This window comes from Malurus melanocephalus, unplaced genomic scaffold, assembly GCF_030028575.1.
Source record: "Malurus melanocephalus ecotype Western Australia unplaced genomic scaffold, MMel_1.1 scaffold_454, whole genome shotgun sequence".
Taxonomy (NCBI): domain Eukaryota; kingdom Metazoa; phylum Chordata; class Aves; order Passeriformes; family Maluridae; genus Malurus; species Malurus melanocephalus.
Window position 1 is genome coordinate 107,677 of NW_026623686.1, and position 24,259 is coordinate 131,935.

General features: G+C 39.4%; 1 protein-coding gene across 1 annotated transcript in view; it reads left to right on the forward strand.

Annotated features, from left to right (window-relative positions):
• Nucleotides 1-24,259, forward strand: part of PARD3 (par-3 family cell polarity regulator) — a 392,579-nt gene that overhangs the window by 88,072 nt on the left and 280,248 nt on the right. Inside the window, 1 exon segment of the mRNA XM_057380497.1 lies at nucleotides 12,109-12,289. Coding sequence (XP_057236480.1) covers nucleotides 12,109-12,289 — 181 coding nt within the window.

Here is a 24,259-nt window from a genome sequence, read left to right on the forward strand (position 1 = left end):
TTAATGGTATTACATTAACCTGTTGGTTTCCTTCTGAGGTTCTCCCTTCTTATTCTCTTATTTCTTCTTGCTGCTTTTTTTTCCCCCTGTTCGTGTTTGTGTTCATAAGGACTTAAGAGGTCACATTTGAAAAGTTGCCAGACGGCTTTTAAAWGCAGGGTTTCAAAAATACCTGGGTGTCTGATTTCTAGCAATTTTATGGGGAGAAAATACATGGGATGCCTTTCCATAACCTTATCTGACAAATTATTGATGAAAATTAGAATGGAATAATGAAAAAATGGCTCCAGATAATTTTGAAAATGGTTTTGCTGTTGGGAGCCCTGGYTGTAGTGAATGTCCCTGGGGCTCTGCTACTAAGTCATTAACTTTGTATTTTGTGGGAAATAAACAGAAATAAAATACCTTCTCCTAGAAGGTTACAGTGTGTAGTAGATGGAAATCCAYCTGGATGCAGATGCAGCAGGTTTTTTGAGATTCATACAGAGATTACTGTAAACCTCCTAACTGTAGAAAGCCTGAAGGTGTTAAGGAAGATACTCTCCTTTTCTGGACTATCAAATGTTATCTGGTGAGTGTGTTTTGCCTAAGATCAGAGCCCTGTATTTGCCATGTTTCACATAATAGCTCTGGTGAGTCAAGATCCTGTGTCTGGGGATTGCCACAGATAGGACAACCTCCATGGATCCATCTCCTGGCTTGTGTCATTTGCAATCAGCCTGGTGCTGTTGGACAGCMACCTTTTATTCTTAATTTTGTGAGGATAATCCTAATGTAAGTTAAGTTGCAGTGCTTTCACTATTGTTGCATGTTAAAACAATGAAAATTGTTAATCATGAGGGAACAAGCAGTCATTTGCATTTAGGATATTTTAGAATCTTATTTAAAGAAGGGTAGGCAAGAATTATTGTCTAATATGCTKGTTATTTTTGTCATTATGCACAAAATGAAGAATACTGTTATTGTTGTCTTAAATGTCAGTTAAATGATTCTCTCTGATTTTTTTTTAAATCTAGATAATGAACTTAGTTAAAAAAACCCCACCATAKCTCATTGTTTTTCAAATCTCAGAAAAGTTTTGGGGGGGAGGGCATGTGTTATATGAAAGGTAAAAAGGCACCCAGTTTTACCTTTTGAACAGACCTTGACGTTTATTTAAAATAAGCCTAATTTAATCGGTATTGTATTGCACACTGAAGATAATTTAGGCTAGTGTCAAGGACAAGTGTTATCTATTCCTTTGTTGTAGTGAGGTATTGAAATAATGAGTGGAACAGAAGGGAATCAGAAAATGTTTGAAGTTTTTCATCTGTGTCTCTAGATGGGTATTTTTAATCACATTCTCCTGGCTTTTGCATGCAAATTACACTGAACAGCACACACTATATAAAATGAAGAGCTGTATTTTACAAAATCTATTTTCTTGAAGTTTAATAGGCTTGCAAAGATTGGCCTGTGCTTTAACTAACTAGTTACCTTTTTGTACCTCAGCTGAAATTAAAATCTTAGAATGTAACGCTGCTGTTTTGATCCTGTAGCAGAGGAATGGAGAGCCTGGCCTTTTTTTTGAGGTTTCTGAAACCATTTCTTTCTTGGTACTCAATGACTGCAGCTCCCAATGACAGATGAGACAACTGTTAAGATTTAATACATTTTTATTTCAGCAATATATCTTGCTGTGTGACACCAGCCCCTCTAATAACCCGGTGTCTGGATTACTTACTGCATAGCGTCACTGCTTAACTGCTGACCTCTGTGGCAGAAATAAAACACTGAACTCCTGTATGGTCTGGGCTTTTGCTTTGGAAATCTGCAGAACTGCAGAGTCATCCCATACCCACAGGCTCAGCTGCATGAAGTACAGTCAGGGCACCCTTTTGAGCCTTGTCCTGTGAGAAAAGAAGGTAGACTTTTATAGYGCACTCTAAAAGTGTAAAATTGCTTCCAAAGTAATATTAATACCATTGTCCTCAGCATGGTTCACATGAACTTGTTTGTGCTGAGGAATCAAAAATGGAGGAGAGGAAATTGGCTTACTCACACACTCAGATGTGCTCCGACTACTTCCCTAGCACAACATTTTCTCTTCTGATACCATGTTTTCTTCACGCGCCACTTTAAAGTCAGGATAGATGTAATTTTTTTCCTATTTCTTTTCAAAATGAGCTAAGGAGATACCATGGTAAATCACATATTCTGGTAATTTTGCAGAGTATGTCCTTAGCCGTGAACAAGAGGACTGTTTGTACAAAAGGCTTTCAAAATAAATCTTTTCTGTAAAATTGAGGATTTAAGAAAATAACAGGGCAGCATATACAGAAAAGTATTAGATATGTTTTCAAAGGAAGAGTCGGTGAAGAAACAACCCATTTGAAAAATTCCACGCTAAAAACCTCGTGATTGAAAAGCTTTCCAATTTAGGACAGAGATATTTTCTCCAGCTGTTCTCATAGCATGGATTTAAGCATTTCTGTACCTGTCATATGGAGAGCTTGTAACAATTGTGGGAAGCAAGGTTGTCTCTAAGCACAATATCTTCATTTTTGGTCAGAAGCATCAGAGAAAAACAAGATTGTTTAAAAGAAATTAGGATGATGCTCTCTGTTTTTGCACTCTGAACCGTAGTTCTGTTTTCAGTAGTAAGCTCGGAAATGTGTTAACCCCATAATGTTAATCAAACCAGTTCTGCAGTGAGATGTGTCTGCAGCATTTCTCTTTCTTGGATTCCCATGGCTGACTCCATCCTCTGTGAGATCAGGGTGCAGCGATGGCACTGCCCACTCGTTCACCAGGGTTTAGCTTCACAACTGTGGGTACTGTGCTGGTGAATGCATTCATTGGGGAGGCTGGGGTCAGCAGCTAATTGCAGCTTCTGGACCTATTCCTGGCCCAGGTGGTGATGCCCTGCTGAAGAGAAACTCCAAACGCCTGGCACGGATGTCCTTGTGTCCACTCTGTCAGCTTTGTGAAATGTGGAGTGTTTCTGCATTTCTGGGTTGTCTGTCTGTAAGACCTGACAAATGAGGGTGGCTGTGGAAGTTAGCTGGTCAGGAAGGCCAAGATCCAGCACTCTGGTGCTGGACTTGCTGTATCTGTACAGTAAATTTAGCCAGGTAAACACGTCAGAAGGGCTCTGCAGGATAATCTGTGTGTGTTCTGTATGTCTTTGTGTCTGTCTGTCTGTGTGGGCTGGTGGTTCAGCTCTTGGACAGTGCATTAKATGCAGAAGTGGTGTCTGGTACAGTCGAGGTGTGAGGTCATGGAAAATTAAATCCAGCCAACCAAGCATGCAGCTCAGTCTCAGCTACTGCTAATAATCCTTRTAATAATTTTAACTCTGTTCAATTATTGTTTTATTTATTTGTGTAAGCCTCAGCCTGATCTACACTGCGGAGGTCAAGTCGAGCAATTCAAGCAGAATACACACAAATAACTTTTCCAGGGTGCCATAGTCATGCTTGCTTTTGGACTGTTGTTCAGCAGTAAGGGAGAGAAGGGAAAAATCTTTTAAATATATGTAATATTAAATTAATATTTTAAATATTTTAACATTTTAAATATATTTAAAATAGTTTTAATAGTATGGGAACTTACAGTAYAGTACCTAAAATTGCATTTAATTCCTACTGGGAGAAGGTTAGATTGCAATTTAATATTGATTCTAGAATTTCTCAGATCAAAGTGCCATGGGAAATGAATAATCTAAAGTGATGTTTTAATAAAAAGCTTGTATATTTGCTTCAGAATAATTTCTTAGATTTAAAGAATCATGAAAGCAGAAGATTTTAAAACTACCTGTAAAATTAAAGTATCCTTCAAATCAATAGAAGARTTTTGATCTTGCAAATACGATTTAACTTGGTATGTTATGTGAAGCTTTGAAAGCAAGGGAAGCTTACTTAGTCAGCAGGTTTGGGAACAGCTTTCATTGAGACCTATGATGTATTTCCCCACAGTGGTTATTTTATCTTAYGGGGTTTTGAGGGGGTGGGTGAGTCCTGCATGTGGGCTGGAATAGCCCCACTCAGCAGTATGGGCTGGGAGCCACTTCCTGGCCAGGGACRGACGTGGTGGAGAGCCCGATGAATGTGGGTCATTGTGGTAAAGAAGACCCACTCCACCCTGGGCTATGAGGGCAGGTCTGTAGCCAGCAGGTTCAGGGAGGTGACTGGGCTGGACATGAGCTGGCAGTGTGCACTCACAGCCCAGAAAGCCAAACGTGTCCTGAGCTGCTTCCAGAGCAGCGTGGGCAGCAGGGATGGGAGGGGATTCTGCCCCTCTGCCCCGCTCTGTGAGACCCACCTGGGTCCAGCKCTGGGGTCCCTGCACAGGAAGGACATGGAGCTGTTGGAGGGAGCCCAGAGGACATCACTGAGGTGATCAGAGGGATGGTGCCCACTTCCTGTGAGGAAAGGCTGAGAGAATTGGGATTGTTCAGCCTGGAAAAGAGAAGGCTTTGGGGTGATCTAATTGCGGCCTGGTACCTGAAGGGAGCCCATGAGAAAGATGGAGAGGGACTTTTTAGAGGGATATGCTTCAGACTGAGAGTAGGTTTAGATTACATATCAGGAAGAAATTCTTTACTGTGAGTGGTGAGGCACYGGAACTGGTTTCCCAGAGAAGTTGTGGACAGCCCATCCCTKTAAGTGTTCGAGGCCAGGTTGGGATGGAGCTCTGAGCAACCTGGCCTAGTCAAAGGTGCCCCTGTCCATGGCAGGGGAGCTGGAACTGGATGGTCTTTAATGTCCCTTCCAACCAAAATCATTCTGTGATTCTGTGATTACTTCTCTCTGCTTCTGAAATATTTTGGCCTTTTCAATACACTCAATACATTACAGTRATGGCCCAGCCAGAAGCCATCGGTGTGAGTTAGGGGGCTGGAAACCACCACAGGGAAAAGGGGGATCTTCAGGGGTGCCATGACCAYGTGGCTCCCTCAGGCACAACACTCCTGATGTAACTGCTCTCTGTCAGGGATGGCTAAGATGGAAATGGATTTTCCTCTGAGGTGCACAGCAGTAGTGTGAGGGACAACAGAGACAAATTGTAACAAGGGAGGTTTTAACTCGATGTAGGGAAAAGAATTTCTCAAAACCAAGAGGGCCAAACGTCCTAGGAGAGAATSTAGAGAGGTTGTGGACCGTCCATATTTAGAGTTATAAAAAAATGCAACTGGATGTRGCCCTCAGCAGCCTCCTCTCACTGACTCTGGTTTGAACAAGGACTTGGACTAGCTGGTCTCCAGAGGTCTTCTCCAATTCGGGTTGCTCTATGATTCTGTATGAGCTTAGACTTCTACATAATATGCTGAAAATCTAATACAAAATATTAATGTGATGGTGGAATGATGGAACCCTTTAAATGTCCTTATATTTCCAAATGCTATAATGCAGAAACCTTATTGTGAAAAGTTCTTTGTTTGGCTCCCTTCCAGCTACTTCAAAAAGTTTTATGACGTGCTAGTTCTGGTTTCATGGTTGAAGTGATTAATTAGGACAGGTAATGATTTTCTTGAAATTATAGACGTTTGTTGTTTGTGCTACAGCCTATCCTAAATTGGAACTGTGCTTGCCCTTATTCTCCTTTTTAAAATGCTGGATGATGTCTAAGTCTGTAGAGGGGACACTCAGATTGCACATACAGCACAGAAGGACTCTTAGGTGCTGCTATTTTGCTAATTGATTTTTTTCTTTTAAATATCTGTGGGCAGTAGTGTATTATTTGTGAAAATATCTATTTTTTCCTCTGTATTTTCTCTTACCAGCTCATTGAAACAGTAGTTATATTTAAATGGGTTTTTAATGGGCCATGCAGAAAAGTGAAGCTCAAGGAATAATAAGAATTTGGGTCTGCCATGGGGCTATTAAAGTCAGTTCAGTCATCAGAAAACCTATGAATTGGTTTTGTATTTAGTTTTTTTCATTTCTAAATAATAATTGGCTACTCCCTTGTTAGAGATATTCCTGAATTTATGTTTTTTTCTCTCTTACCTCATCTGTTCATTCACAAGCAACTTGTGTTTTGGGATATTTGTGAGTCTGAGGTGCCATTAGCTGAAATTTGATTTACTGCTGGGCCTTATTAAACAAGTACTCTTTAGTTCTGCACTGTAACATGGACTGAGTAAAACAAAGACTGCTTTGGGTAAAAGTGTTTTTTGCCAACCCTAAGGAGTTGCTAGAGAGCTGTGCTTTTAYTCTCTTGCAATCTCCCCCACTGTGCTGGTTGCAGAGGATGTGTATAGCCAGTTCTGTTGGTGCCTTGCTAGTTAACTGTACAGGTTTGCTTGAGACTGGAAATGCATTTTGCTGAGGAAGGGATACCAGTGATATTCGTGTTTAAATTTTTTGCCAGCCTCCTCCATGTCCTCTTCCCAGGCTGCACCATCTGAAAGCGTATGGCCGTGCTGTGAGAGGGGTTGAAATCTCCCATTTCACAGTGAGTGCAGAGACCTACGCATTGGGACTGCAGGACAGGGCTGGGCTTAACCCTCTGGCATCAGGAGTCAGGGAAATGCTTAAAGTAGCTACTTTGGGTGAAGGTATTTTCACCATGCTGATTTAGATTTTAGAAACTCATTTGGACCATCAGAATCTATATTCCAGGACCATGAGTCTCCAATGAAAAAACTCAGTTATTAAACATAAACGGAGAACCAGAATCTTTGACARCATTGATGCCTCACCAGAGATGTGTGGTTGAGCTGCTCCATTACTTGGWGCTGTCTCAGAAGGTCTGTGCTCTCTGTTCTTCTGGAGCCAGGAAAATGACAGCTTGTGTGAAAGGCAGTTTTGTCCACGGATGGCCATCCTGCAGGAGAAGCTGTGCAGCATAAATGCCACAGCTGTGCAGCTGTGAAAGGGAAGCCCACATCTGGAAGTTGTACAGACCAGGAGGGAAGTGCAGGGTTCAGCCAGGGGAATACAGACCATTTTGGTTGCTCAGCAGATTAACTACTGAATAATTGGTCATTGAACAGCCAGAACAAATTAGGAATGCCTTTGTGTGAAATGATCTCCTAAGTGTCCTTCTGGTGAGAAGAAACCAGATATTTAAAATGGCTCCTAATCATCTAAAAAGGAAAGTGATTTCAGTTTCACTCAGTGTTGAAAAGAGTTGACAAGTGCAGAGCCTYTGTGAAACCCAGAGGATATGAAGAGCAGAGCATCAGTTGCCCAGTCTTTCTAGCAGGAGAGTGGAGCTGTAATCCTAAATGACAGTAAAAYAAGTCTGAAATCATTGCTGGTGTCTACACATGAGCCAGTATCARATTTATTAGTACATAACACAAAAGAATTAGCAAATTTTGGACAGATACTTAATGATTTTTTTTTTACAATCTTATCATTGTGGTGGAAAGCACAGTAGAAGTTTCTGCTGTGGAGTGGAGGATTTCTGGTTTTATGGTTTTGTGCTGGAGAGAGAAGACCTGATCAGGCCATTTGGTAGTGATGAATTGGTTTATATGATGGTAGTACTTAATGAAAATGTAAACAGCCATTGCTGGTGGAAATAGTTTTTTAATCCAGTTAATTAACATTCAAGTACTTAATCTAGTCTATTAATTAAGACTGCATATGTGTTTACTAATTTTTAATTACTTTAGAATAGACGGAAATTGTAATAATTAATGTTGGAATGCAGACTGCTGCTGCTGTGTCAATATTAAAATAAATCAATCTTCTTGCCTTTTAYTTATTAAAGTAAATATAACCAGGTTAGCATCACGTGTTGAGTCCCAGACAGAGCAATAGAGAAGCTCTTCCTCTTTCTCAAAAAGAGCAAGATGTTTGATTGTAGTTAATTCAGTACGCCTTGGTGTTTTAGAGAGCTGAATGCAATCATAGGCCAGAATACCTTTCTCCTGTCCCAGAGCCTAAGATGCCTCAGTAAAATTGTGTTTTGATATCTCAGGCTGTAAAATAATTCTTTATAAGCCATTTGCTTGATAATGTTAATATATTTATTTAAAAAAAATATGTTWCTCTCCCCTAATTTTCTGTTTTCTGTGGAAAGACCCTATTGGTCAGAAGAGAAGAGCATCAAGTTTCTGGTTTTTAAACTTTATTTCTGTATTTTTTGTCTACAGAGGATTACAGTACGAATAAAAAAAAAAGCCACTTCTTGAAATATACTAGTGATCACAAGTATGCTTTTTACAGCTGGGATAATTGTTAAATTTTACTGCAGTTTTGTATTTCTGAAAAAAAGAAAAATTGTTGGTCAAACACTGAATGCTGTTTTGATCATTCACACAAGATTACTTGTATTTCTTGCTGTGGAGTTAAAAAAGTATTTTAGTTTATGCAGTTGACCATTTGAACACTTATTCTGATTCCATTGTTGAAATGGAATTRCCCTTTACATAAATTATGATCTGAATGAAGCTGCTGTCTTTGAATGTGTAATGAATATTTGAAACTTATTTTTCCTTGAAAAGGTAGTATATGCATGCACTGGGGACCAAAATCTTGCATTGTTTGGACTGGGGACGCTTCCTGTGGCAGCTTACCGTGATAAATGATGATATTAAAACCTCTCACCCTTCTGTTGCTTTTGCCATATCATAATAAGAGATGTAAGCATGCCAGTCTAAATTAGGCCTATCATTACTTCGATTTGTTTTGGATGACAGAGTGGTTTGGTTTTGCTTGATTTTATTTCTTATTTGCAGATTTTTAGTTCAGTGATTGAAAAGTGMAAATAGTCCTGTTACTTCAAGTGATTAAAACTGCTGTAACCTATAAACCATATTCTCACATCTTTGATGCATTCAAGTTGAGGTTCCATGGAACAGGGGGTCGATAAAATATAACTTACTATTATTATTTATTACTGTTGTTGATACGATATTTGGTCTTTGGCTGTGGGTTTGTCTTTCCTCAAAAGAGAAGATAAATGCAACCAATCCAGATGGCTCCAAAATTCACTGAATTTTTGTGGAAATTCTTTTAAAGAGCTGACACTGGTCTAATATTGAACAGCTAAGCTATTTTCTTTATTAATGCATCACTGTGGTTTGTTCAGTCCTTCTGCTGTTAATTTCTGAGATTGGATGTTACGAATTTCTCAGRTCACTGCAAGTGATGAGATCTAAAACAGAAGGACAGAACAGGAGGCACAGCTCATTTCAGGCATTGGAGATTGAACAGTGATTCTTGAAAGGTTAGGGTAACTTCAGTCATTTATTTCTTATTAAAGAAGAAAAAAATCAACATGGAAACAGTCTCCTGACTGTAAAGATGATTATGTTTCCAGAAAAGATAGTCATCTTTGTTTTCTACTCTGTAAGTCTGAGATCTAAAGACCAGCAGAATACCTTATGGCTTACTATTGACTTTGAGGCTAATAAAAACTGGTCTGGTAATGTGTGCGCCATTCTTTGTCAAATTAAAAACATCTCTGTGGCCTTTAAACATGACTTGTGGAGAGGYGTTTTCCCTGGCATAGAGTGGTGTTTATCACTGTGGGTTCCTGCAGCAAAGGATTCTTCAGAGCTCTAGTGACCTACTCCTATAGCTCCTTCAAAGTTGCCATAAGGTGTTCTGAAAGTTTTTTGTTTCTTTTTCYTGTAAAGATGATAGTCAAGGTGTGATTTCTGGGCTGCCAGCAGTACAATTCCTCTCCTTGAATAATCTCCTTTAATTAAAATAAAGACTGTTGGAGAAATCAGAGATAAATGCTTGATAGCATGATACAGTGCAAATGTTTTGGCTGTCCTTGTTTCCTGCAAGCTCATCATCTTGCAGAATGGCATACCGGGGTCTGGAAGCCAAGATTCAACAGTGTTTGCTTGCATTAAGTCTTCCAGTCCCAAAGACTTTCTAGCTCATTATGAGGACTGAGTATACCATTGTAGTGCTGTCCTACAAGGAACTTCCTAACCTGTATTCCTAATGCTAATTAAATTTGGAAAAGGCTAACATGGCTTGTGTTTCTCCATGCTGAAAAAATGTTACAACTTGGTATGCTTTTTAATGGAACTGAAGCCTTTTGAAGGTTTGATGCTGTCAAAACAGTGAATACCTGCAAAAAAGCGTGAGATCAAAAGCTAAGCTTGAAATAAGAAACATTCATTTTTAGATATTCTGAAGTTATAGGTTGTAGACTGTCTGGAATAGGCAAAAAGCTGGAGGCAGCCTACAGTAGGATATAACATATTTAGAGATTTATATGCACAAACCTTTCTGCATATGTAAAAATATATATAATAATTATATATATATATAAATATTAAATACTTGCAGCTGCATGCATCGAATAATATTTTTCAATCAGTCTCGAAGCAACAGAATGTAATTGGGGATTTATCTTGATACATGACATGCGAAGGACAAAAAGATTTGATGTTTCATGCCTAGGATTCTTAAGTGCTTTGTTTGTCTTCTGTTGTAATACCTTACAGATCTTCACTTGTGGATTAATTTATTTTCAGTTGCTGGAGATTGGTAATTAGCTTGCTATAAAACAGTAAGAGAGTTATGAGTAAAGTTTTAGAAGCATATTTTTGTAAGCTTTGATATTTCACAATGTGTTATAAAATTAAATTTCCAGTACTCTTGAGCTACTGACATTTTRGTGTTGTCACATCTCTCTTGTGTGTAGATTTCTCAAGGATAAAATAATTACTTTTATGGTAAAAACATGTTCCAGCTGTGTGCAGCTGCATTCTGGTTTTCCTGCTGCTACCTACCTTTCAACTAGCACTGGAGAGAGCATGGATTCTTTTATCCATTACCAATTTCTGTTTTTTTTTGCATACCAGAGCCTAAATTTGCATTAGATATGGAATTATTGACAGAAGTTTGCTGCTCTCTGTAATTTCAAACTGACTAGTTAAAAAGAGTTAATGCCTGAGAGTTCTTTTAAAAGTTGAATTCCCAAATGATTTTTACTTGGGTTTAGAGTTGTGGTTTTAAATGTTGTTATTGATGCTTATGTAAGTTAAAAAACTGTWAAAAAAAAAAAAAAAAAGAGAAGAAAATGACCTCTGATGCCTTTAGGTTACACAAATTTTAGCTGTTGTTCTAACTGAATAAACAATTTGCAAAGACCAGCACAGGTTTAAGTTGATTTGCTCCATTTATCCTACCAATCTGGACAGAAGAATGTAATGCTTTCTTGGAAATGTCTCTCAAATATTATATTATAGATGAATTTGCACACTGCAGAATGCTGCTATCCATAAAACTTTTTTCTCCATCTTCAAAATTAAGTTCTAAAATGAAATATGTATAAGAGCTRGCGTTATCTCTTTCAGTAGGTCACCAAAGATAAATTGGGATAAATTATTTGTTTCAAATAAAAGCATTCATTTACAGTGGAAAAAATATCTCAGATTTATCAAAAATCTCCATGATGTTTGCCTATTTTTCTTGCACTGGTAAATACAGATTTAGTAAACCTTTATTAAATTAGTGACTTGGCAAGGTTTTAAATTGGACTTGGGATTTCARATTTGCCTTGGAGAAGTTGATTGCAGAAAAATACTGAGTATCTGCATAAATCTGACTAAAGAAATTTTGCAAGAGAAGCCCACAACTGAAGTCATAATAATAGATAATAGATGAATAGATGGCAGATTAATAGATGATGACTGGTTGTGATTATAGCACTTCCTTAGCTTTGCATTTTGTTTGTAGTTTTCAGTGTGTATTAAGGTAATTTCTTCTTGTATGTTTTTATTCTGTACAACTGTGGTTTTGCTCATGATTTGACTCTGTAGTAATGATGCATGTAGAGGTATCTAAATACAGATATTAAATTTCAGTGCACAGGCATCAATCCACACTCAGATAGTTCTCTGCATTTCTGAGTAAGATGAAGTGGTTTGCTTTGGAAGGTGCAGCTCTTGCTCTCCTGACTTGGTGCCATTCTTTCTGTGGCTCACGGTGATGAGTTCTGTGTCCCGTCAGAGCTGTTGACCCTTTGTAGTATCCAATTAATGGCTGCCTTTCCTGGAGCTGATGATATTGTGATCTAGGCATTGATCGAAGTCTTTGCTGATAGWCACTTCTTGCTCTTTGGTGCGAAGAAATGCTGATCTGCAATGGCACTTTGATGGAGTTGAGGTTTTTTTCTAACAGTAGATTAAATTGTCATTTGCAGCTCGTGGCTGTGTTTGAYGAACAAGATCCACACCATGGGGGTGATGGCACCAGCGCCAGCTCGACAGGCACGCAAAGCCCGGAGATTTTTGGCAGTGAGCTTGGCTCCAACGCRGCATCGGCCTTTCAGCCTTACCAAGCAACAAGTGAAATTGAGGTCACCCCGTCAGTCCTTCGTGCAAGTAAGTGAATGTTCTCAGTATCTCAATGTGTTTCATCTAAATTTACAAAGATGCCAAGTGCTGTTACCCGCTGATGCTTCTGGGAAAAATGATTCATTATCTGTCCTTATCGAAAGCTGATCAGAACTGAGAAACTGCGTAAATGCTTCTTGCACGCAAGTAAACAAACCTGTTCTGTTTTAATAAATTATTTATAAACTGCTCTTAGGAGCCATAAGCTCCTTCTATTCTGCCAGTTTAAAATTGTCCTCACACTGAAAATCACAGCAAAATTTCCAAATGTAGTTGCTGCACAGTGTAATTTTCAGTTTGCCAGTTTTATTCCATTTAATGAACAAAATGGTGAAATCAAACTAAAGATAGGAGCACTTTCTACTTAACCTGTCAGTGTTGCTAGGTTATGCCTGTCACCTTTCCGTAAAAACATCTGCTAAAACGTGCATTAACTGTGTTGCAAAAATACACTTCTTTAMGAAGAAGAGACTGTAGCCAGAAACATCCCTTTGTTTTGTTTATTTTAGTGTGGTGAACATTTGTTGGAAAACCATGTAGCAGGARTTACTTATCACGTTTCTTGCTCAGGCAGGTTCTTTGAATATTTGAGCTTATTAAGAAGAAAAATTATGGAATGAAATTTACCGTGTAATTTTCATTGTTGTTAGGAGTACCRTGAAAAGAAGAAAACGGGGATAAAGCATTGTGCCCTCTTATCTGTAGTTTCTATCATTTTGCTYACTGAACTTTTGAAATAGTGACTCCACTCCAGAAAATTCTTAGCAGAAGTTAGTATTATCAGTCCTTTGATATTTTACAGATACAGTGTTTCAAACAACCTTGCATAATTTCCAAGAAATTGCTTTTGTGTAGGTGTTCTTTTAATGGGTAAAATCTGTGTTTAAGCAGTCAGGTAAATGCAAATGGGAAAGTTGCCACTCTATTAATTTTGAGAGGTTTTGTACCAGAATGTTTTCTGTAAAATTAAGGGAATAGCATTYAACAATTAGCTTACATAGTGCTCAACGTATGCCTTTTCAAGCTATAACTATGCTTCATTGCAACACAGAATTAAATTAGGGAAAGGATTAATGGCAGAATAAAGAGGTATCCTGGAATTTTGGGACCCTTCTATTTTGCTGTCACTAGAGTATGTCGCTGCTAAATGCACATCTCATTTCCATGCATAAGCCAAAAGTCTGTCCTGGTCCTCAACATAGTGGGGGATAGGGCAGGCAAATGCATGCCCATTTTCTCCTTAGTGTGATTATCCGATGTATTATAGAATACATGAATGTTAGTGCATCAAAATCATACAGCACAAATTAAATTCAGTGAAATATTGGACAGSTCACTTATCTTTGGTGTCATTCTGGAAAAATACATGGAATACTTGGCTAGTTCACTGATTGCTAAAATGACCAAAAAGTGCTTTGAGACCCTTCAATAAAAAGGTCTCTGTAAATACAGAGGACTTTTTAAACTGTTGGTAAGGTTTGTAGCTCTTTGACACTTTTTTTAAAAGCATGCGCAAATAAAGTGAGTGACACAATTTGTAATAAATACATTATCAGAAATTAGAGGTGTTCTTCTGTCTATCTAATTCCTTTTCTTAAACGTTGACAATTAGATGTATTTTGGTTTTAAATGTTCCAAACCACAGGCTTAGAATCCCTGTCCAGTAATATGATCCCATATTAAACATACCTATTTCAGGAATTTCATTTAAATATACATTGAAAATGGAAATACTCTCCTTATTGTATTTCCTTTATAACTTGTGAAGTGAAGCATAGCATACAAATGGTATTCTCAGTATTTCAAATAATTATCTTCTTACTGTGTAAGTTCTATTCAGCAAATAAAACCCATCCAGTTTTGCGGTAGATGCAGATCCTGATTATTACATGTTGACAAGGTCATATATCTATTAATTGGATTGGAGATGGGATACAAAATTGCTGTAATTATTGTAATTTTCCAGCTAATTGCAGGGTTGGCGGTGAATATTTTACTTCTAACAAATGAAAAACAGTATTCCGTCTGAAATTGGTTTATAGCATTTGAGACATTTTGTTTTACATCTCTGGTGCTTTTTGCCGGCGAGCCGGGCTCTGCTCCGCAGCGGCTCCTGCGCTGCTTTGTGCCCTGGTGCTGCCGCTCACCTGCACCCTCTGCTCCCCGGCAGCATCTCAGTGCAGGAGGCTGGGGCTTAAGGGCCTGCTGAGATCCTCCTCTCTTTGTTCTGGTTGCCATGYTACCCCTTTTGTTTGTTTATAGATCACACCATCGCTCCTCTCCCAGCAAGGGAAAGGTTAGCTAGATCAGGTCCAGCTGGAGGAGAAGTATTCATCTGGAGTCCCTCTTTTCCCATGCACAAACACAGCCTGTGCTTTGTAAGTGGGGGGGTTGTGTCAAATTCAATCTTCCCATATAAACGTGGAAACAAAAATGAGGCTGGCCCATACCCTCTGTGTTGTTTTGCACTGTGAAAACACAATTCATCGATACAAGCAGTTGATTTATTTATGTTTCTTATCTAGCTCTTTCTTTTTTACTGCTTTTCTGTTACCCAAGTTAAACTCTGTCTTGTATTTCATCACTTCAGCTGCATTTTTTTTCTAAGGATACAGTACTCAAGGCATTTTTTGTGTTGTGCCTGTGTGCTTTCTGGGAAGAGGCTGGAAGCTCACTGCAGAAGATTGTTAAAGCAGACTGATGTTTATTCCCTGCTGAAATATAAACTGGAGGCGCAGGTGAAAATTGCCAAACCTAATGAGCAATTTGGCAGATAAGACAGGATGTCAGGCAGTGACAGTTCAGCAGCGGGTGCACTGCCTGTGAACCAAGTTGTTTGTTTCACAGTWCTGCATTTAAATATTGTAAATAAAATCCCCTTCCAGCTGCATGAGATATTGTGAAAAGGGTCATCTCTTTGTCTTGTTTTCCTTTTAAATTATTTAGCTTGTTCAAGAACTAAGACCACCCTTGGTTATTTGTCTTGGTGTGATTATATGTAACAAGTCTCTCTGAATATTTCAGCGGTTACAGTAAAAAAAAAATTTTTAATACATAACATTATTTGGAAAACATTATAAGAGAGGGAGGGAGGTTTGGAGAGCTGATGTTTTTTCCCTTAAGGGAATAAGGGGGCTTAGAGCTCCTTTTTCTTCAGCTATTTAATGGAAGGATATGGGGAAAATGAAGCCAGATTCTTCTCACATAGGCATATTACTGCTGGAGGCAACAAACTCAAGTTTCAACAAGGAAAATGCCAGCTAGAGATAAGGAAGACCATTTTCACCTGGAGAGCAAAACAAGCTGCTCAGAGAAATTTTAGCATCTCCATGTGCTTGGAGATGGACAGAGCTTGACCAAACATGGCCATGAACAGCCTGGTCTAGCTTGTCCGTTTTATGTGGACTGATGAAACTAAATGACTTCCAGAGATCTCATCCAAGCTTTGTAATTATGTGATGATAAATGTAATTAATTAAGCTATTTGCTTCGCAAAGCTATTAAAAAAAGCAAATGTAAAAGCGAATGATGTCCATAGTGACATATTTAGCAGACAGGTGTACCAGCATATTGTTCAGGTACATCTTGCCACTGTGGTTTAGTGTTGTATTGGTTTGTGCCAATGTGACACAAATCAGCTGCCTGTGCCTTTTACAAGACTGCTGCTTTTTTTTTTTTTTTTTTTTTTTTTTTCAGGAAGTCTTGTAGGTGCCTCAGTTCCTTAAAAATGAGATATGGGGCATTTTTAAGTTTCTCTAAAAGGCTTGAGGGTCAGTGTCTCCCAGAACACTGACCAGAGAGCCTAAGAAATTACTAAGAGCTCGCCAGAATTGGTGCACTCCAGTGATATATGTGCTCAGCCGATCTGTATCATATATTGTGGTAGGACTCTCAGCATCAATTTCATATTCTGGTCACAGAAGCAGACTATGAAAAAAAGGTCTAAATGAGAATATTCTGAAGCGAGTGCACAGCTGGCTGTGAAGATGTACTGGAAGTACAGAGAAGCAAAGAAATTGCTGCAGCTTCACATCATTGTTTACTCAGCAGCATGGCTGTTGCTTGAAGGTTCCCTGTGTGCAAGTGTGCTCTTACCCTGCAATCAGCACAAGTTTATTCCTCACAGGTAAGAGCACRCACACAGACTTTGACTGGGAATTCATTGCTATATTAAAGTTCCTGACCTTGCTTGCCTTTGAATTTGTGTTTCTTTCTCTGCTGAGTAGTTTTTTAGTTGTTCACTGACAAATTAGTTGGACATTTCAAGTATAGTCCCTRAGGGCTCTCTTGGTTTAAGGACTGTGTATTTAATAAATCTGAACTGGAATATAAAGTATTGCATAAAAAACTAAGATGGGGTTTYAGGCACAGTGTTTCAGTTCAGCATTGACTTTTGATAAATTTATAAACTGTTTTGAAATCTGTGAGATGGGCACAGGATGAAAAAGGTAATTTGCAAGGCTAATGARCAGCAAAGTCCACCATACTGCGAGAAGGATCCTGGCAGTACGGTGCATTGTTGCAATGCAATCAGGCATTATGCTCTTCCATCAAAAGATTAAAGGGAAATGTTATTGTGGGCTCACTGTTGGGAGCAGGAAGGCTTAGGCTGGAGTGACCAGTTATGGTGCCAGCCTTGGAGAAATTCTAAACAAGTTGGAGAGACTCAAAAGAGAACAACAAGAGTAAGTTGCTTTGGAGATTATGATGCATTTGTTAGTTAGGAAAGATAAAAATTGATTGTATCCAAGTCTTCAAATGTGTTATTTTTTTTTTCATTCTTCATGTCAGATAAGAGAACTGGCATTTTCTGGKAAAAAGCCATTTTTTGTAATCCTTTCGGCTAAAAAACATGTTTACACCTCATATAGCAAGGCAGTATTCATGRGAATGGTTCAGAGGCAGGTTCTGTGTGCCGCTGAGCAGTGTCCTGTGCTGTGCTCCAAGGCAGGGGCTGGTGGGGGCAGTCTGTCCTGTTCCTGGTTAAGCCATTGGTGACCACAGGTGAGCCACATTTCTTGTGTCCGTTGTAACAATGTGTATATCTTTGCATCTCAAATTTGAGTCTTGAAAAAATACAGTGCTAAGCAAATCATTTAAAGATGGGAGTGCATAAATGTGTGAATTTCAAGTACTTTAAAATTGTTTTAAATATTGCACTTAAATGATTTGATGCAAGTATTTACCCATTGTCCCACATGTATATTCTGAGGATTAATATGTAAATATTTACCAGGGACTTGGTTTGGAGCACTCCATGTTAGTAGTTGGCAAAGAACTGCAGAGTTGAGTTCATATTTGTTCTGGTTTCAAAACTGATGGTCACTTCAGCACTCTTTCCTCCCACATATGGCCACTAAAAACTTTCTCATTCCTATTTGTATCTCTGACTCCTTATTCAACTCTGAGTCATTTTTATATAYGGAAATAAAGATATTTCAAATATGAAAGAACTAAGGAATCGAGAGATTAGAAAAGGGAGGAAGAGAAAGATGAGTTCATCAAAACCCAGACGTTTGGAGCTTTATCAGATCAAGTTATCTCTGGGATTAAATAGCTGATTACAAAATACAGAGAAAGTCATCCACATTTATAATGAAAAAATAGGGCTTTACAGGCAGTGCCTGCTGAAGTCAGTGGGAGGTTTTCTGCTCTTTCCATCAAGTTTGGGTTAGCTCAGCTTTCCACGGTGTCTCTCCTTGGTCACCTTCATTGTGTTCAGATGCCCATTGTTCCAGTGAAGTTCCAGGAATGAAATGCGAAGGATTTCCAAACCCTCATTCCCATTGTTACTTCTTTGCCAGGTTCTCTTATGTTTCTTTTACTGTGWTGGATAATGCAAAAAGAACCTTGAACTGAGGCTTGCATCAAGGTGGCATCTGAATAAGGAAGGTTTCTCATGCACTGGMGTTAGAGGAGAAGATTTAGCAAAGTCTGTTTTGTCATCTTCTCATGCTCTTGCTGTTCAGGAATTCTCATCACATTTTATCCCTATCACTCTGCAAGGCCTATAATTGTTTAAAAGCCACAGTTATTGAATCAAAAATCAGTACCAGGTGCCACTTTCTTCCAKGGGGCTAAATTTGATCTTTCTACAGCACAGTTCTGACTTGAGTGATCTCCAGTTGGCGTTTTCTCCAAGCGTAGTTCTCTGCTGTTAATTTGGGATTGTTGAGCAGTTTAAAAACCATGTGTTTTTGATGAGACTGTGACACGTTTGTAAAAACAAATGGATTTTAAACTGCTTAAGTTTCTAAATTAACCTTTAATATCTTCAATCTTCTCAGTGTACCAGCAAGCAAAATACTGTTGCTTCTAGTAGGATTAAAAAAATCCCTGAAACCAATAAAGTAAAAAATTTTAGAACTTACTGATTCTCTAGAGGAAACCTGAGTAATTATGGTGCATTTCAAGATGTCATTCCATATCTACAAGTACTAATAATGGGAAGTAATAAAAATACAGTATTGTATCTGATMTCGGGTTGTACTGTAGCTAGAGAATATAGTACAAGAGAGATAATAAGGAAGGGTTATGAAGATGTAAGTATTGAATTTGAATTTAAGAAGTCAGGTTTGGATATTAGTCTGAATTTGACATGTTAAATAGATTTAATGATCACTTGAACAACATGCTATTATGGAAATCAGAGCTGTATTCTCAGAGTATTTCAACATGCATGTGTGGTGGTGATGGTSTTGCTGGGTTTTATTTTTGCTTTCTTTAAATAAAAGGCAACTTTTTCCTCAATGGAACTCTATTTTTGTGTATGCAAAAAATGATGCCATTTTATCCAATCAAACATTGCAGTATAGCTGATCAAGTCTGTTGTTTTGTGATATCATGGGTTTAATGCCATTGAGATAAAGCTGTATGTTTATTTAAAGAGTTTGTCATCACACAGATCAATAAGTATWATGTCAGTAAATGTAATAAAATCCTAAAATAGATACTTTCTTGATTTCTCCTCTGTTTCTTGTAATTTCATTATAAGCAAGCAAGCAAGGAGGAGCACAGTGAAGGCAAAGGAATGTGAATCTGAAACAAGTAGGGRGTGCTTTCTCACAATACCAACAACCACCCTGTGAATTTTTTTCTTTATGAAGGCATATGTACATCTTACATTTTTTCACCCAACAGTTTCTAAAAACCTTATGCAGTATTTRTAGATACTTATTCTGAAATGATAAAACAGTATGCTCCAAGGCATCCTTAACATCCAGAGCCCCTAGTATGCAACAAGAACTGGTATCCTGGTTGTGTTTTGCTTTGCTTTGGGGCAACAGGAATYGTTTTTGCAGGGGTATAGGGGGATGGGCAAATGACATTAATTATTTGCAAAAATTTTCCAGCAGGAGAGGATGCAGAGTTTATCAAATGCACTTAATTATTCACTTGGTCCTAAGCAGACTGATCTTGTGGGATTGGTGTTTTCAGGCYAATGAAGAGTGGTGTGTGCTGAGGGCTCTGTGCCACACTGTCTGTGGGACTACCCTGTGTTCAATGCATCAGCTACTGCATGGCTTCCCCCCAGTAAAGCATAAAGTGGATATATTTGAACACAAGCCCAATGCTGTAAGGTATCACACTTAAAGTATAYCCTTTATTAGGCTAAACCTGTACTTCAGTGTGAGAATTTTTGCTTGCTTTTGCTCATAATTCATGGGATCTTCTTGCTCCCTTCCTTATTTCATTTGCAGCATATTAACACACCTTTTTTTAAAATTTTTTAGATGGGGATGTGTTTTGGAGATAGTCCATCTCTTTGGGTGATTACTGGAAAAAGTTGTTTTAAATTCTATGTCTTTTGACATGTTCCTTTGAGGAGGATGAGAGAGAGACAGATGGCTACTAGTTGAATAGGCTTGTTTTTTAGTTGTTTTTTATTTACTCTCTCTCATGCACTGAAAAGAACTGAAACATGGTATTAAAATAAAGGAGTGGGTGAGAAATAACTTTCCATCAATTTATTGCCTTATTTCATACTTGAAAAAAAGATAAAATTTGTTCTTTCTCCCACCCATCTCCTGCTGTAAATCTTAAATTAATTTTGTAAGATGAGTGCCAGCTTTGGAATGCTGTGGGTTCATGTTAGGGGCAGATGAAGCATTTAGAGTCAGAATAAAGCCTTTCTATTTAGAAAAAACTTTTCTCTTTTTGATCCCCAGCACTGGGTGCCATGGAGGTGACAARCTTGGCTTCAACCCATGGACCCGGTCTGAGCTGAGAAGAGGCACAAGCCCAGCTCCTGCTGTCACAGACTGGCTCAGCTCAGTGTAGCTCAGTGTCCCCAACTGCTCTGCAGGCAGGGCCCCTCGTGTCCCTTTCTGTGRCTCTGTGAGGACAGAAGGTCCCCTTCATGACACAGTTGCCACCTCCSTGATGGAGGCTTTTACTGTCTGGGCTGATGCCAGGCTGCGCTGGGCTGTTKGAGGTTGCAGTGAATGTGAACTCAGGCTCTGTTCCAGGTCTGTGTTTTTAGCCTCTGCTACGGATTTAGGTAACTAATTCTATCAATAGTTTTGGATTTACAGAAAGTAGAAATGATTGTACGTGTAGACAGGGAATTGGGCACCATGTGGGTTTACAAACAAAAGCAAGCAGTGGTGCTCAGGTTGAGTTAAAATGTTGGTATTGCTGCTTGCAGGCTTAYGGTAGAGGGTTGTACAAAGGGAGCAAGAGTAAGCTTGCATTAGCTTCCAAAAATTGTGCATATGTGTCAGAAACTAGGCTTCTCAAAGCAAACTTTGATTAGCCATTAAAGCCTTATCCCTAGGGGTTGGATTGGACTCAGTACTCTGTTCAGCACTGTCCGTATTCAGAACTGAAAGTAAAATTGGACTCTTGGCAATTGCTGGGCAGCAGCTGATTCAAAGCAGACATGACGGATGAGGTTAATWGCAACAGATTTCAGGTTCTGCATCTGAGCTAAATTGTCAAGGYAGCCCAGTTTCTTATTCTTGGACACCTTTAGGGTGCATTTGTCTGACCTGTTTTACAGCTTATTTCAGGGTGAAATGGACCATTGCCCAGACTAGGTGCACTGGCTAATCTCTGTTGATGGGAGAGAAATGGAGTTGACCAGTTCCAAAATACATGTCTGCAAATCTCATTCTGCCTGTGATTTAACTCACACCATGAAAATAAATTCYTACATTAAAGACTTTAAAAAAAAATTATCGTGAAGTAGGATGTTGCCTTTGTTGCCTTATAAAAGCTCATTTGCAGATTTGGAAAAGCTGAGTGACATTTTACAAAGCAAACACCTTCTCAGTTTGACTCACAGAGCAATTTTGCATGGCCCCAGGAAGTTCCTTCACAGCCCTAATTATGCTTGGGGAAGTATATTTGGGTTGTGGATAGTATGTCATGAATGCAGAAAGTCCCATGTTGGACTTTTTTCCAGAGTAACATTGGATTTGAGACACTTTAATGGAATTTTATGGTTAAAACAACACTGCCACCTGCTTTGGATTTGAAGCTGGTGTCTGGTCACTTTGTGGTGCTGCTCCCAACGGCTGAACCTCTGCAAAGGGGCAGTGATGCTTTTTCTTGTCACGTCTTCTCAGATGCTGGAGCACAAGAAGTGCCAAGTGCCCTGAAAGGCAGCCCAAATCTGGAGAAACAAGCGTGATGTGAGGTTATTGAGCTCTGAAGGATTTGCCTTTGCTGCTTCCTGCAGCTGAGTGTCTCTGTACTCCATTCCCTCACTAGGCAGGGTATTACTCAGGGTATTACTGCTTTTCCTTGTGTTCAGGGTATCCTGGCTCCCTGTGGACTTCAGAAAGTTCTTTATACAGACTCTCAGCCTCTGAATGGGTGGCTGGGTGAAGGAGCATCCCTCAAATACATCCCTTTACTTATTAATGTGTTTGCAARTTTACAGACAGAATAGTGATGGGCAAAAACTGCTGAAACTGTTTCAAATGAAGTAACATGTGAAGCAATACTAGCAGTTCGTTTTGGTAGATTATAAAAGAATAAGATTATGTTCACCAGTTTCTAACAAGTTAGAGAATGGACACATGTGCCTTGTTAACCAGCTTTATATAATACACAAATAAGTCTTTCAGTGGTTTTGGTAAGTTCTGACTTGATCTCTCTGCTTTTGGGCTTTTGGGAGGTTTTCTGCATATGAGAGCTTTCTCCACCAAATATAAAAATGACATTAGTTTCTTCTATTCCAACCCATTTTGATGTTTAAGACTTTCATTAGATGACAGAGAGATTTTAGGTCAAGCACTGCCTGACTTTCACGATGATTTCCATCTGAAGGGTCTTAACATAGTGTAGTCTCTTCATGTTTTATTTAAAATTTTGGTTGGGCTCTTGACTCATGGAAAAATAAATAAAAATGAAGGTCTTACTGCAGTGAAAAAAAACATGAAACTGCTCTGTCAAATGAACTGCATGACATTTATCCATGGGAAATATCCATTAAGTGAATGAGTAAAGTTACTGCCCTAGTTTGACATAGTAGGCAATATTTCTGTGAGTATTGTACATGTAGATGATTTACCTCTACCTCTGTTTTAAGTTCGCCTTTAAAGTAATAAAACACAAGTGGGCAAAGTCTTCCCGTAATCCTGCTTTCCCATAGCTCTTTGTTATGTTGCTTAAAACAYAACGTTACGGGCTAATAAGTATTCTCAGTTCTTCCACCCATAAAGGGTRGGGGGAAAATCTGTTTGCAGTTAGTGCTGGTACTGAGATATTATTTCTGGTTTGTGCTTCGGCAGTGACCGGGGGAGCAGGACGTGCAGCTGAAGGCTCGAGGAGAGGTCACTGCCAGGGTGCTGCTCCAGGAGCTCGAGGAGGAGAAGCCATGTGTAAGCAGCAATGGAGGGAAGGAGGAGGAAACGGAACTGCTTAAAAACCTATCGCCCAAAGAGCGAAGGGTGAAAAAGCTTCAGTGAAACAGCAGCTGGAAATACTCGGAGATGTTTGTTTACTGCAGCTTGGTYTGAGTATTTCTTGTGTTAGCTGAGAGTTCATCCCAGACTGTGTGTCTTGGCTGCGCAGTTGTGGGTCACGGTGGCAGCAAATCCCGAGAGCCCGTGGAATGTGGGGGTACCAAAGCAGTGCATGCTTGAGCCGCGGCCTCGGTGGTGCTGGGAGAGAGCAGCTGCCCTTCGAGGGGGCAGGCTCGGGGTTTGCTGCGGGTCAGCCGAGCCCAGAGCGTGCTCCGGAGCCCAGGGAAGCAGCGCTCGGGGCGGTGTGYGCTTTGTGCTGTGCTGGGCTCGGCCCCTGTGCCGGGCTCACACCCGCAGTGTCCCCGCTGCGGCTCTCGGCTGCCGGGTGTGTGCCCAGCGGAACGAGCCCCGGGAGGGGAGCTGAGCCTGTGTGTGATTGCCCTGCTGGATCACAAGTTCATACAGTCCCCCATGGCTGCTGGCAGCTCAGGGTGGATTGTAATGCTGCTGTTTATGTGCTGTTTGCCTGCTGTGGCTGCTGGTGTACAAGCAAGCTTCTCGGAGGCTTCAGTCTGCCTTTTACCAGAATGATTTCGTGCATGTGAATTCTTTGCATGGGATTCCTATTATGGGGTGAATTGAATATTAAATTACTCCTCAAACCCTGAAGGCAGTACATCAGCTTCACTCACACTGAGCAATTTGTGCTATGCTGCGTGTGCCATATACCAGTTTCAGTTTCTCAGCTCTCCCAGGGCTAGGATTTTGCTCCATTTGTTTCCATTTTTCTTTTTTCAAAGTTGGAATGTTTTACTAAGGGTGAAAAATATTTTTAATGAAGTATTTTAATTTGCCCTTGTGTTACAGGCTTTTATTCCACCCGCCCCTCATCCAGGTTTTGCCAGATGTTTTAAAGATCTTGGGAGTACATATGCTTTCAAGGTTATTCGGCAAATCCAATTGTGTTTAACAGGCACTGAGTCCTTGTGAATAACTGTCGTGTTTTTCTCTASTTTATTCCTCCCAGATCTGGCAGATGTCTTGA